The sequence below is a fragment of the Eimeria tenella genome, genomic scaffold, assembly GCF_000499545.2.
Source record: "Eimeria tenella Houghton genomic scaffold, Eth_scaff145, whole genome shotgun sequence".
Lineage (NCBI taxonomy): Eukaryota > Apicomplexa > Conoidasida > Eucoccidiorida > Eimeriidae > Eimeria > Eimeria tenella.
Genome location: NW_013541517.1, coordinates 2,924 through 16,887, shown reverse-complemented (window position 1 = coordinate 16,887; position 13,964 = coordinate 2,924). Strand labels below are relative to the sequence as shown.

General features: G+C 39.7%; 5 protein-coding genes across 5 annotated transcripts in view; 1 reads left to right on the top strand and 4 right to left on the bottom strand.

Annotated features, from left to right (window-relative positions):
* Positions 1 to 864: 864 nt before the first annotated feature.
* On the bottom strand, positions 865 to 1,170 carry ETH_00014955 (uncharacterized protein; the record flags this gene model as incomplete). Its single annotated transcript, XM_013373418.1, has 1 exon — positions 865 to 1,170. The coding sequence occupies one exon, from the start codon at positions 1,168 to 1,170 to the stop codon at positions 865 to 867; it is 306 nt and encodes a 101-aa protein (XP_013228872.1).
* A 93-nt stretch (positions 1,171 to 1,263) lies between these two features.
* On the bottom strand, positions 1,264 to 4,164 carry ETH_00014950 (3-methyl-2-oxobutanoate dehydrogenase (lipoamide) kinase, putative; the record flags this gene model as incomplete). The annotated part of the gene is made up of 7 exons (XM_013373417.1): positions 1,264 to 1,395; positions 1,787 to 1,848; positions 2,137 to 2,228; positions 2,774 to 2,819; positions 3,253 to 3,345; positions 3,568 to 3,702; positions 4,092 to 4,164. 7 exons carry the CDS (start codon positions 4,162 to 4,164, stop codon positions 1,264 to 1,266), a joined length of 633 nt encoding a protein of 210 aa, XP_013228871.1.
* A 34-nt stretch (positions 4,165 to 4,198) lies between these two features.
* Positions 4,199 to 4,672, top strand: ETH_00014945 (uncharacterized protein; the record flags this gene model as incomplete). Its single annotated transcript, XM_013373416.1, has 1 exon — positions 4,199 to 4,672. The coding sequence occupies one exon, from the start codon at positions 4,199 to 4,201 to the stop codon at positions 4,670 to 4,672; it is 474 nt and encodes a 157-aa protein (XP_013228870.1).
* Positions 4,673 to 6,280: 1,608 nt separating this feature from the next.
* Positions 6,281 to 7,451, bottom strand: ETH_00014940 (uncharacterized protein; the record flags this gene model as incomplete). Its single annotated transcript, XM_013373415.1, has 2 exons — positions 6,281 to 6,491; positions 6,991 to 7,451. The coding sequence occupies 2 exons, from the start codon at positions 7,449 to 7,451 to the stop codon at positions 6,281 to 6,283; spliced, it is 672 nt and encodes a 223-aa protein (XP_013228869.1).
* A 6,078-nt stretch (positions 7,452 to 13,529) lies between these two features.
* The window catches only part of ETH_00014935 (uncharacterized protein), a gene marked incomplete at both ends in the record, with an annotated part of 3,237 nt that continues 2,802 nt past the window's right edge, over positions 13,530 to 13,964 (bottom strand). Inside the window, one exon of the mRNA XM_013373414.1 lies at positions 13,530 to 13,957. Coding sequence (XP_013228868.1) covers positions 13,530 to 13,957 — 428 coding nt within the window. The remainder of the gene's footprint in view (positions 13,958 to 13,964) is intronic.

Sequence of the window (13,964 nt, the reverse complement as noted above, 5' to 3'; positions counted from 1 at the left end):
GCAGCAGCCACTGCAACAGCAGCAGCTGCTGCTGCTGCAGCAGCTGCAGCAGCACCAACCCCAGTCCATCGGTTCTTGCTGCTGCACCTTATGCATTGCTGCATGCACTCTATATTTATTTGATTTATTTAATTAAATTAAATTAATTAAATTAAATTAGTTAAATTAAACTAAATTAAATTAAACTAATTCTTTTTTCTTTCAGACTCTCGCCTGCTGCCCACCCCCTGCTGCCGCCTGGAGGCCCACCACGCTGCTGCCACTCAAGTTTGCTTCTTATCCCTGCAGCAGCAGCAGCAACAGCAGCAGCAGCAGCAGCAGAAGCAGCGGCAGGTGAAGCAGAAGCAGCGGCAGCGGGTCAAGCAGCAGCGCCAGCAGCAGCAGCAGCAGCAGCGCGAGTTGCTGCTGAGCTGCGGCGACGACAAGCAGCTGAGTCTCTTTTCTGTAGCAGCAAACCGGAAGCTGCTGCTGCTGCAGCAGCACTTGCTGCCAGCAAAGCCCAACGCGCTTAAGGCAAGCCAGGCCTGCTGCTGCAGCTGCAGCAGCAGCAGCAGCAGCAGCAGCTGCTGCTGCTGCTGCTGCAGCAGTTCGAGGCTCGCGGAAAGCGTGCGTGTTTTCGTCGGCGACGTTACCCCTGACATCAAACTCATTGATTTGCGGCTCTAAACCCTAAACCCTAAACCCTAAACCCTAAACCCTAAACCCTAGTTTTAGCAAGGCGCTGTTGGGCGCGGCCTTTGGAAAGGCTGAACCCTCGCTCTCGCCTTCAGCTGCTGGCCCTTTGTAAACCCTAAACCCTAAACCCTAAACCCTAATTTAGATTTCAAGCATTAGGGTTAAGATAAATCTTCAGAGGCTGTAAGGTCAGTCAAGCCTCTGCGCGCAAACCAAACTCCAGCAGCCGCAGCCGCTGCTGCTGCTGTTGCTGCTGCTGCTGCTGTTGCTGCTGCTGCCGCTGCTCTTGCATCCCGCTTCGCCGTGGCTCCGGCAATATCCAGCTGCAGCAGCAGCAGCAGCAGCTGCTGCTGCTGCTACTGCTCTTGCGTCCCTCCTCGCCGTGGCCCCGGCGACTTCCAGCTTCTGCTGCAGCTGCTCCTGCTGCTGCTTCTGCTGCTGCTGCTGCTTCTGCTGCTGCTGCTCTAGTGTCCCACCTCGCAGAGAGCCCAGCATTCTGCGGCCGCTGCTTCTCCCTCTCACCTTCACTCCCGCCGCCTCCCCCGCCGCTGCTGCTGCCGCTGCTGCTGCTGCTGCTGCTGCTGCTGCTCATTTGTTGTCGAAGAGGCGTTTGCCTGCGTTGGAGGCCAAGTCGGGAAGCTCGCGAAAGACAAGAGCTTCTTCTTGGTCTCCAATGTGGTTCAAAGTCACGTACACATCTGTCCCTATTCCGAAGTGCGTCTGCGCAGCAGCAGCAGCAGCAGCAGCAGCAGCAGCAGCACGCACAACCCTGCTGCTGCTGCGGCGGCGGCGGTGCAGCTGGCGGCCGCTGTGGTGCTTGCTGTTGCTGCTGCTGCTGCTGCTACTGCTACTGTTGTCGTAGTGATCCTGCTGCTGCTGCTCTTGCTGCTACCACTGCTGCTGCTGCTGCTGCTGCTCGTGCTGCTAGTGCATATCCTGCTTCTGCTAGTGCTGCTAGGGCTCCTGCTCCTGCTGCCAATGCTACTGCTGCTCCTGCTGCTGCTGCTTCTGCTAGAGTAACTGCTGCTGCTGCTAATGCTACAGCTACTGCTGCTGCTGCTGTTGCTGCTGCTGCTAGAATTACTGCTGCTGCTGCTGCTGCTGCTGTTACCTGGACATGAATATCACCTCCGAAGTAACGCGCGAAGGCCCGAGAAAGCGGCAGACCAAAACCTAAACAAATAAAATAAGTAAATAAATAAAATAAAATAAAATAAAATAAATTAAATTAATTAAATTAATTAAATTAAATAATAAATAAATAAATAAATATTTTCTTTTCTTCCCTTGCCCCAACAAACTTCTCCTTGCCGCCTCTCACAGCCCTTCCACGAAACAAACAAAAAGCAACTAATTAATTAAACAACTAATTTATTTCTTATTTGTTTATTTATTCTTTATTTATTTATTTATTTATTTATTTATTTATTTGTTTATTTATTTATTTATTTATTTATTTACCATATCCCGCCATGTCGGGGCGGACGAAGTTGGGGGCGAGGGAAAGCGACTTTTCGAAAATGCGGCTGTTGGACTCCGCGACAGTGCTGTATCTGAAAACAAAACAGTAAATTAATTAATTTAATTAATTCAATTTAATTAATTTAATTTAATTAACTTAATTTAACTTAATTCATTTAATTTGTTTTGTTTGTTTTGTTCTTTTTGTTTCGTTTCGTTTGGTGGGTTTTACGCCGCGCGCTTTGCTGGAAGTTTGGAGGCGGTTTTCTGCTTTTAAAAACACTTTTATTTTATTTTATTTTATTTTATTTTATTTATTTATTTTGTTTATTTTGTTTGTTTCTTCTTTTATTTAATTAAGTAATCATTAATTTGTTTATTTGATTTGTTGATTTGTTTATTTATTTATTGCTTTATTATTTGTGCATTTGTTTATTCACTTGCTCATTTATTTGTTTTATCTTTTGAATCTTTCGATTTCGTTCTTTTGTCTTCTGTTTTATTTATTCTTTTAACTTTTATTCATTTCTTTTTGTCCTTCCATTCTTTTAATTAATTCAATAAAAATAAAAATAATAAAAATTAAATTAAATTGTTTTTATTTTTATTTTTATTTTTTATCTTTAATTCCTTTTACCCGAAGCTCCACATCGCTTGCAGCTTGTGGGGAGGAACACCGCCACCTAAAACAAAATAAATAAATAAATAAATAAATAAATAAATAAATAAATAAATAAATAAATAAAATAAACAAATAATTAAAAATAAATAAATAAATAAATGAATAAATAAAATAAATGGGTAAATAAATAAATAAATAAGCAAATAAACAAACAAATAGATAAATAAATAAATGAATAAAGTAATTAATTAACACAAAAAATTAAAAATAAAAAATGGAAAATAAAGTGGATGAAATGAATTCTAATTTGTTTGGCGCCTCGGGCCCTTCAAATCTTCCAAACGAAATAATTCATTTCTTTTATTTATTTTTATTTCTTTCTTTTAATTGATTAATTAATTTATTTTATTAATCTGTTTATTTAATTATTTATTTAATTAATTTAATTAATTAATTAATTAATTAATTAATTATTTATTTATTTATTTATTTACCTTTGTCTGAGACTTTGATAACAACTTCTTTTTTGCCTTTGTAAACTTCCACCCGCACCTTCGGCAAATCCTCGTCGTCAGATATCAAACCAACTGCAGCAGCAGCAGCAGCAGCAGCAGCAGCAGCAGCAGTAGCAGCAGCAGCAGCAGGATCGCAAAGAGGCAAATGAGGGCCAAAAAGCGCCACAAAAGAGGCACGCTAGAAGCAGCAAAAAGCAGACAAAAAGGAGACAAAAGGAGACGAAAAAGCTTCTGAAAAGTTGCGAAAAGTTTCCAAAAAGTTTCAAAAAGCTTCAAAAAAAGAAAATAAAATACTTTTCGTGGTGGAGTCCAGGAGGGAATTTCCCAAAGTGTAAAACTCGACGGTCGCCCTCAGCGCGTTTTTCAAAACTTCGGTGATGATCAGCGCGAGGTGTTCGGGGATTGTGGCGAACTCCGTTTCCAGGTTTCCTGAAGAGGAAAAAGGAGAAATAAATTAAACAAAAGACAAAAATTGAAACTGCAACGGAGGCGCACAAATGAGAAGATTCAAATCCAGAAAAAACGAAAAAGAATGACCCAAAATGACCCCAGAAACAACGCAGCAAACCCTAACCCAAGCAGCAGCAGCAGCAGCAGCAGCAGCAGCAGCAGCAGCAGCGCCATTGCCATTATCCCACCGCCTTAACCACCACGATCCCCACCACCCGATCAGCAGCAGCAGCAGCACCGTCTCCACCATCACATCACCAGCAGCAGCAGCAGCAGCAGCAGCACTGCAGCAGCAGCAGCAGCAGCACTGCAGCAGCAGCAGCAGCAGCACTGCAGCAGCAGCAGCAGCAGCAGCAGCAGCAGCAGACCGGCGACGACGACGAGGGGGGCAATGCCGTAGGAGAACTTGCAAGAGTCCCGGACCTCCTGGGCCCTCGCCATTATCACTTCCGCCGGCCTGCAGCGGGGATTCACTATGCCGCACCACCCCGGCTGCAGCAGCAGCAGCAGCAGCAGCAGCAGCAGCAGATGTGCCGGCAGCGGCAGCGGCGAAGGTGGCAGCAGCAGCAGCGGCAGCAGCAACGGTAGCAGCGGCAGCAGCAAAGGCAGCAGCCGCAGCGGCAGCAAAGGTAGCAGCAGCAGCAGCAGCAGCACAAAGGTAGAAGCAGCAGCAAGGGGAGTAGCAGCAGCAAGGGCAGCAACAGCAGTAAAGGCCCCAGCAGCAAACGCACTCGCAGCAACAGCAGCAAGGGCAGCAACAGCAGCAAGGGCAGTAGCAGCAGCAAGGGCAGTAGCAGCAACAAGCGCAGCAGCAAAGGTAGTAGAAGCAGCAGCAATCGCAGCAGCAAAGGCAGCAGAAGCAGCAGCAGCAAAGAAAGTAGCAGCAGCAGCAGCAGCAGCAGCAGCAAAGGCAGTTGCAGCAGCAGAAGTAAATGAGAAGAATAAATAAAATAAGTAAATTGAAAGAAATGAAAAAGAAAAGGAAATTAAAAACAAAAAACAACAATGAAATTGAAAGCAAAATACCAAAAGAGAAAAAAACAGTTAATTTAATTATTAATATAAATAAATTACAAAATTATAAAATCAAATAATTAATCAAATAGCCAATCAATGAATCAACTAATTAATCAATTAATTGGTTTGTAGATTGATCAATTAATTAAATAATAAATAAATAAATAGATAAATAAACAAACAAATAAATAAATTAGTTAATTAATTAATTAATTAATTAAAATAATAAATAAACGGGCATTTAAAACAAACAAAAAAACAAGTAAACAAATGAAAGCCAACTGGGGAAATAAAAACAAATAAAACAAATTTGGTGATGAAGTAAATCAAATAAATTAAATTAATTAAATAATTAAATTAAATAAATTAAATAACCAAATAAATAAATTGAATAATTAAATAATTAAATAATTAAATTAAATATATTAAATAACTTAAATAAGTTAAATAAATTAAATAAATTGAATAATTAAATAATAAACAAATAACAATTCAACAACAGAAAGTCTTTCCAAAACGAAAGCAAAAAGTGAAATAACTAAACAACCAAAACAGATAAAAAGATAAAAAAGGCCAAAATAAAATAAAATAAAATAAAATAAAATAAAATAATAAATAATATAAAATAAAATAGATAATATAAAATAAATAAGATAAAATAAAATAAAACAATTAATTAACTAATTAACCTTAGGGTTTTCTTCCAATTCTGAAATTAAAATGTTTTCCAAAAGAAAATAGAAAAAACCAAATATAACAGATAAAAAGATGAAAAAAGATGGAACAAAACAAAATAAAATAAATAATATGAATTAATAAATAAATAAATAAATACATAAATAAATAATTAATTAACCTTAGGGTTTTGCATTGCAAAAACATTATTAACCATTACTCTTCTTCCAATTCAAAAAGAGAAAATCTTTTCAAAAAAGAGTCAAAAGAAACAAATATAACAGATAAAAGGATGAAACAAAAAGCAAATAAAACAAAACAAAATAAATAAAACAAATATTTACTTATTTATTTGTTTATTTACCTTGGGGTTTTGCATTGCAAGGAGGTTATTAACCATAACTCTTCTTCCAATTCGGAAATAAAAAAATCTTTCCAAAAAAGAGTCAAAAGAAACATCCAAAGAAAGTCTTTTGAGCTGCTGCAGCGCGCGGCCTAACAAGTCCACGCTGCTGTCGTGCTGCTGCCGCTCCTGCTCCAGCAACCTGCAAACCCTCAGGGTTTAGGGTTTAGGGTTTAGGGTTTGGGGTTTGGGGGGAGGGGCGAGGGTTTACGGGAGGCCGGGGCGCGTCTTCTTCGAACGAGGGTTTAGGGTTTAGGGTTTAGGGGGGAGGGAAGGGGAGAGACGGTCTTCTCCGGTGAAGGGTTTAGGGTTTAGGGTTTAGGGTTTAGGGACGGGGAGGGACGGGCTGTCCGTGTGCGGCGAGGGTTTAGGGTTTAGGGTTTAGGGTTTGCGTCCGTGGTGGGAGGCGCGTTTTGGGCGTTTCGGGCACTGGAGGGCGGGCTAGGGTTTAGGGTTTAGGGTTTAGGGTTTGGGGCGGGCGGACTTGACGAAGGGCGCCAGTTGCTCGTGGTTTGTTATGGGTTTTTGCTGCTTGAGGGTTTGGAAAGTGTTTAAATATAATTCATAAACCCTTTTGAATTGGGGGCAGCAGAAGCAGCAAAAAGGGAGTCTGTGGAAGTCAAACAGCCGGTGCGCCAGCCGCACCGGCAGCTCCGACCGCACCCACTCCGCCCTGCGCGCAAACCCTAATTTAGGGTTTAGGGTTTAGGGTTTAGGGTTTGCCTTTAGCGGCGGGGGGCGGGTTGCTTCTGTGGGCGGGACGGCGTGGCGAGGGTTTTGGGGGAGGCGGCTTTGGGGGAGGAGGCGTTGGGGTTTAGGGTTTAGGGTTTAGGGTTTAGGGTTTGGGGAATTAGGGTTTGGCGAGGTCAGGGTTTGGAGAGGGGAGGGTTCACAGCCAGGAGGGCCTAGATGAGGGTTTCGAGAAATGAGGCTTTACAGCAAGAGAAGGGTTTAGGGTTTAGGGTTTAGGGTTTAGAATGAGGGTCTAGAAAAAGCAAAACGACTCAAGACGAAATAAAAAACCAAACCAAACCAAACCAAGACAAAACAAAACAAAACAAAATATGACAAAACAAAATAAAATAAAGTTGAATTGATCAAATTAATTAATTAAATTAAATTTAATTAATTTAATTAATTTAATTAAATTAAATTAATTAAAAAAAACTGACGTTTTGACTCTGTCTTCAGCGCTTTGGTTCTGCAGCCGCAAAAGCCTTTTGAGGGTCATGGGCCGAATTGGTTTGCTGCTGCTCTTTTCGATTTCTTGAATAACATGCCACGAAGCAATGCTGCTGCTGCTGCTGCTGCTGCTGCTGCTGCTGCTGCTGCTGGGGCTGGGGCCGGTGCCGGCGGCGCTGCTGCTGTGGGTGGGCTTGGAGCTGCTGCAGCACCGTTGCTGCTGCTGCTGCTGCGGCTGCTGCAGCAGCAGCAGCGGGCGCGGGCTAGCTGCGCCGCAAGAGCGCCGGGTTCCTGCTGCTGCTGCTGCTGCTCCTGCTGCTGCTGCTGTGGCTCCGGCTGCTGCTGCTGCTGCTGCTGCTGCTGTTGCTGGCAGCCGCGTGGCCTGGGGCGGCCACCAGCAAGAGCCGAGAAGGCTCTGCAGCAGTTTGCTGCTTCCTTGCTGCTGCAGCATCAGCAGAAACAGCCGGGAGAAAGAGTTATAATAAAGACTGTTTTGTTCAATTAGAAAGTTTTCTTTTTTTGCTTTTTGGATATTAGTTTAATTCATTATTGTCTATTCATCTTGCTGCTGAAGAAGCCGCAGCAGCAACAGCAGCAGCAGACAAGGCGCTGCCGTGCCGGCAGAGAAGGCTCTTGCTGCGCTGCAGCAGCAAACAAAAGGAACAGTAAAGTACTTATTTAATTTAACTCTTTTTATTATTTATTTTATATCGCGCACACAAAATCCCGTAAACAACGCCAGTAGCAGCAGCAGCAGCAGCTGCTGCTGCTGCTGCTGCTGCTTGTGTCGGCGTTGCTGCTTTTGCTGCTGCTGCCGCTGCTGCAGCAGCAAATTGTTTGTAATCCGCGGGTCTTTGATTATTTGTACTTTTAATTGAAATGAAATAATAAAAATGGAAAGAGAGAAGAAATAATTTAAAGGCGGCAGCAGGCAGCGAGCGGGCACTCGGGTGTCTGGACAGCACGGAAGAAGAAAGCGGAGGAAGCAAGCTCGATCCAAAGGCCGGAAAAGGCGAATTTGTGCGCGAAATTGCGCAAATAAATAAACAAATGAATAAAAATAAAACAAAGGAATAAAAAAGTGGAGAAATAAGGGGAATAAATAGCCAAAAAAAGCGAAAAAGCGACGAAGACAGTCGCTGGCTCAAGTCTGCGGCGCGGAGGCGAGGCTCCTGCAAACTCCTTAATTTTAACCTTTTTCTTCTTTTTTTGATTTATTTTTCATCTTTATTTCATTTCCAATTCATTTCTCTTTTTTATTTTCCATTTAAAGCCCTTTTCGCTTCTCTCCGCGGCTTTTTAGCCGCTGCCTTCGCCCGCTGCCTCACTGCCATAGTGTGCCTCCCCATCATTTTCCAGCTTTTGTCCATTTATTTATTTATTTATTCATTTATTTATTTATTTATTCATTTAATTTTTATCTTTTGTTTTTATTATTTATTGTTTAATTACTCTTTTGCTCCTTCCTTTATTTGTGAACTTCGCAGCTTTTGCTCGCCACACACAAGCACGATTTTTCAGGAAACAAATAAATCCACAGTAAACAAATAAATGGTAAATAAATAAATAAACAAATAAATAAATAAACAAATAAATAAATAAATAAAATTAAAATTAATGATAAATAAAGTTAAAATTAAATAAATAAAATTAATTCGGAGAGAAATGATTGCTGTGTCTGGACAAGAGGGAAAGAGATGCGTGCAAAACGAAAAAATAGATCTGCAGGCAGTTTGCTGTTGTTGCTGCTGCAGCAGCAGCAGCAACAGCAGCAGCAGCAAAAGCAGCAGCAGCAGCATCAGCAGCTGCTGCTGCTGCTGCAGCAGGAACAACTCGCTAACAGCGGCAGCTATAGATTTTGCTGCTGCTTTGTCGTTGCCGCTGCTGCAGCTGCCGCTTTTGCCGCAGCAGCTGCTGCGAAGCCAGCCCCCACTGCTGCTGCTGCTGCTGCTGCCGCTGCTGCCGCTGCTGCTGCTGCTGCTGCTGCTGCTGCTGCTAGTCGTCAACTCCTCGGAAAGAAATGCTGAGGGCTTCATCAGATCCGTCCCTCCACAACTGCAAGTCTACAAAAACAAAATAAAAAATAAATAAATAAATAAATATTTAATTAATTAGTAAGTATATAAATAAATAAATAATAAATAATATTTAATGAATAAACAAATAATAGATAAACAATAAATGTAAACAAACAAATAAATAAAATAAATGAATAAACGAGAATAACAAAATCAAATAAGATGCAAAAAAGCAAACTGTTGGAAACAAAAAATGAGAAAGAGGAAATAAAATGTATTTAAAGAAAGCAAATTAAAACAAATGAAAGAAATAATAAAGGAAAAATCAGTCAAAATAAACGAATATAAGTAAATAAATAAATAAATAAAAATGAAGAGAAGACTCAAACAAAATTAACAAACTTTCAAAATGGCCATTAAAAAAGGGATTAGAAAAAGAATTCAACAACTAATTAAAACAAATAAAACTCAATTTGATTTTTCTTTATTTTTTAAATTATTTATTTTGCTGTATTCGATCATTTATTCTTTTACTTGAAAGCCCCAAACCCCAAACCCTAAACCCTAAACCCTAAACCCTTCGCGTTCAGCAACACATTGGGCCCCCCAAAAACGCCAAACCCAACAAACTCCTTCTTTGCATTTACTTTAAATAAAATATTATTTATTTATTCATTTATTTATTATCTATGATTTATTATTTATTTATTTGTTTATTTATTTTTATTTTTTATTTTTATTTACAAGTCCTCCACTGATTCTTTTTCGATTCGGAGATTCCCGCGCCCAGAACTTCCGCCGAAGGAAAAAGAGAGGACGGCCAGCCCTGCACCCAAACCCTAAACCCTAAACCCTAAACCCTAAACCCTAAACCCTAAACCCTAATCACTAAACGCTAAACCCTAAACCCTGGATCGCGAGCTGCAGAAAGCAATATGGAGGCCCTGAACCCTCTGCCTCAGGCTCCAACTGACAACAGCCACACCCGAGGCCCCAAACCCTAAACCCTAAACCCTAGACCCTAAACCCTAAACCCTAAACCCTACTATTCCGTTTCTCTGGGCAACCACCATGGTTTCCCCAGTGGAGAAAATAAATTTGTCACCTGAAGCCAAAAAAACAAATAAAATAAAACAAAGTAATGAATTAATTAGTTACAAATAAATAAATTAATTAATTAATTAATTAATAGTGAAAGGGGCAATGAAAAGAAACAACCTAAAGAGGATTAAAAGACAATTAAAAGAGAAATAAATAACAATTAAAAAAATTAAGAAGAGAATAAAAGACGATTAAAAGAAAATTGAAAGATAATAAGAAGAGGCGAAAAATAACTGGAGAATTAAAAGAATTAAAAACCAAAAATAATTAAAAGATTAAAAGGAGTAAAAATGATAAAGAGGCAAAAACATGAATTAAAGAAAATAAAAAGGATTAAAAAAGATTAAAAAAAAGATTTAAAAGAAAAAGAAAAGTGATTAAGAACGAATAAAAAGAATAAAAGGAATAAAACAGATAACAAGGAGAAACAAAAGAGAATGAGAAGAATAAAAAGAAAAAAGTACCTAAAAGAACGAAAGAACAAAAGAATTAGAAATAAATATAAAAGTAAAACCAAATAAAGTAAAATAAATAAAATTAAAAAAATAACACAACATAAATAAAATAAAATCGAATAAAATAAATAGAACAAAATGAACAAAACAAAATAAAATAAAATGAAATGAAATAAACAAAACCAAATTAAAACAAATAAAAAAAACAAATAAAATAAATAAAAAAAAACAAATAAAATAAGTAAAACAAGTAAAATAGGTAAAATAAAACGAATAAAATATGTAAAAGAAATAAATAAAGTAAAATAAATAACATAAATAAAATGAAAAAAAATTACTAGAAAAAATGAAATAAATATATAAAATAAATAAAATAAATAAATAAAATAAATAAAATAAACAAAATAAGTTACTTGAAGCTCCTTTTCCTTCTTCTCTTAACCAGCGGCGTAATTGCCTTTGAGCTGTAGCGACTTCTGCCTTTGAACAAAAACAAAGATGAATAAATAAATGAATAAACAAATAAATAAATAAATAAATAAATAATAAACGTAAATAAATATAATAAATATGAAGAAACAAATGAATAAATAAATAAATAATTTTAAATGATAAATAGTTGAGAAAGGAAACTGAAAAAGCTGCAGAGCAAGGGGGTTCTCAAGCTGGCTGCAGAGAGTGCAAACCCTAAACCCTAAACCCTGAACCTTAAACCCTAATCCATAAACCCTAAACCCTAGACCCTAGGCCCTAAACCCCGAGGCAGGCCAGAAGAAGGTACTGGACGGATTATGTTATTCTGTGTGTGTAGATAGGCTATCAAATACCCGCCTAACCACTGTTTTAGGGTTTAGGGTTTAGGGTTTGTGTGCCAACGCACCTGGCAGTTCGCCGGGGGCTTCTAGGTGAATTCCAAAGCAGCAGAAAGAAAGGAAAGCAATTCATTCAAACCCCTAAACCCTAAACCCTAAACCCTAAACCCGAAGCCCTAGATTCTGAGCGCCAAACCCTAAACTCTAAACCCTAAACCCTACTTACGGGGTTTACAGGGCTGGTTCTGACGAGCAGTTTGCTGCCTCCCTTTTCGAACGAAGCCACTGCACGCGCAGCGTAAAAAAAAGCAAACATTTTGCTGCTGCTGCTGTCGCTGCTGCTGCTGCTGTTGCTGCTGCTGCTGCTGCTGTTGCTGCTTTTAGTCTAGGGTTTTCGAGTCTAGGGTTTTGGGCCGAGAACGTTGAGAGGGTTTTAGGGTTTAAAACTAAATAAATAAATAAAACCGAAGAATGAACAAATGAATTTAATATTAATTAATTAAGTAATTAATTAATTAATTAATATTAAACTAATTTGTTCATTAATTAATTAATTTATTTGATTTTTCTGCAAAGGTAAGAAACGCATGCAGAAGCCAAAAGAAACGAAAATAAAAAAATAAAAAGCACAAAAATAAAAAGCAAAAAAGGAAAAAGAAATGGAAAAGAAAAAGACTTGAGAAAAGGTCCCAATGGACTCAAAAAGGAGAAAAAAGAATTAAAAAAATAAAAAAGAATTAAAACAATAAAAAAGAATTTAAATTACATAAAATACCTTTGGCTCCTTTTTCTTCTAAGGCGCCCCGCACCAGCTGCAGCACTGCCGGGCCATTTTGGCCCACGCAAAGAGCCACAGCCTAAAACAAATGAATAAAAAACAAACAAATAAATAAATAAATAAATAAATAAATAAATAGATTAATCAACTAATTAATTAATTAAATGGTAGTAAATAGACAATTCGCTGGTTATTTGGGTGGTTCGTCAGTTGGGGATTTGCGGAAGAAAATGCAAAAAGAAAATAAATAAAATAAAATAAAATAAAATAAAATAAAATAAATAATTATAATGATAAAAAGAAATGAATAAAGGACAAAATAAATAATTAATTTGTTCTGGCTGTCTAATTGCAAAAACCGGAAGTTCTTCGGGTGTACATACACCCCACAGCAGCAAACGAACCTTTCGCCCCCGGTGGGTAATGCATGCTCCCTGCAGCAGCAGCAGCAGCAGCAACAGCAGCTGCAGCAATGGTAGCAGCACCTGCAGCTGCTGGCGCTGCTGTACTCGCAGTAGCAGCAGCAGCCCCAGCAGCAGTACCCGAAGCAGCAGCAGCAACAGTAACAACGCCAGAGACAGCAGTACCAGCAGCAACATTCGAAGCAGCAGCAGCAGCAGCAATACCAAAGGCAGCAGCAGCAGCAGCAGCACAACTGTAGGGGGGCCAAAAGACCAAATTAAGGGAAAAATGCAAAAAAAGAATTCGAAAAGAAATTAAAAGCTTCTTAAAGAGACAAACAAAATAAAAAATTTAATAAAAGTTGATTTCAATAAATGAAAAAAACTGATGAAGACAATAATTAATAAAAGTTGATTTCAATAAATGATAAAAAACTGATGAAGACAAAAACAGCAAATTCGAAAAAGAAGAAATGCAAAAGAAGAGAAATAAAAGACTTCAGCAATTGAACGGAAGTGGAAACAAAAGAACTAAATTAAAACCATTAAAAATAAGTTAGAAACAAATTAAAATCGATTAAAAATAAATTAAAAACAAATGAAAGATAAATTAAATTGAAATCAAAAATGAAAAAGAAATAATTAGAATACCTTTTGCTTGTAAACCAGCTCCAAGTTAAGTCCCTCTGTGATCAAATTTGTTGCAGGAGCTGCAAAATCCAAAAAGAAAAAAAAGTAAATAAAATAAATAAATAAATAAATGAAATAAATAAAACAAATAAATAAAATAAAGTTAATAAATTTAATTCATGCATGTGAGAAAGAGAAATTAAAAATCTTTCTATTTGGCCTCAAAAACTACAAAATAAGGGCCTCCGCCTCTCTCAAGAAAGTAGGGTTTAGGGTTTAGGGTTTAGGGTTTAGGGTTTAGGGTCATTACCCTGGTTATGGTGCAGCCACTCCCTTATCGACTGTGACACCTTAGCAGGGAGATTTTCCCTGCTACAAGGGCCCCCAGCGACATCCGCCGCCGCTTCGCAGGCGGGGAGGCCCCCGGGGCCTCCCTCGAAGTCGAAGGGCCCTCTCCTGCAGCAGGGGGGCCCCCCTCTGCTGCTGCAGCAGACGCCAAGTAGGCCTGGTACCCTCGGGCCCCCCGTGCTGCTGCTTCGGCGGACAGGGGCCCATCTCCTTCGGTGGTGACTCGCAGCCTCACAGACCCTCCGGGAGCCCCAGGCGCCCCGGGGGCCCCTCCAGGGGCCCCCCCGGGGGCCCCCCCCTCCTGCGGGCCCTCGGGAGAGGCCTCGGGGCTCTCGGGGGCCCCCCCCTCCCCGCCGGGCGGGGAGGCCTCCAGGAAGGCCGCGAGGTCCTCCTCTTCTGCTGCTGCTGCTGCTGCTGCAGC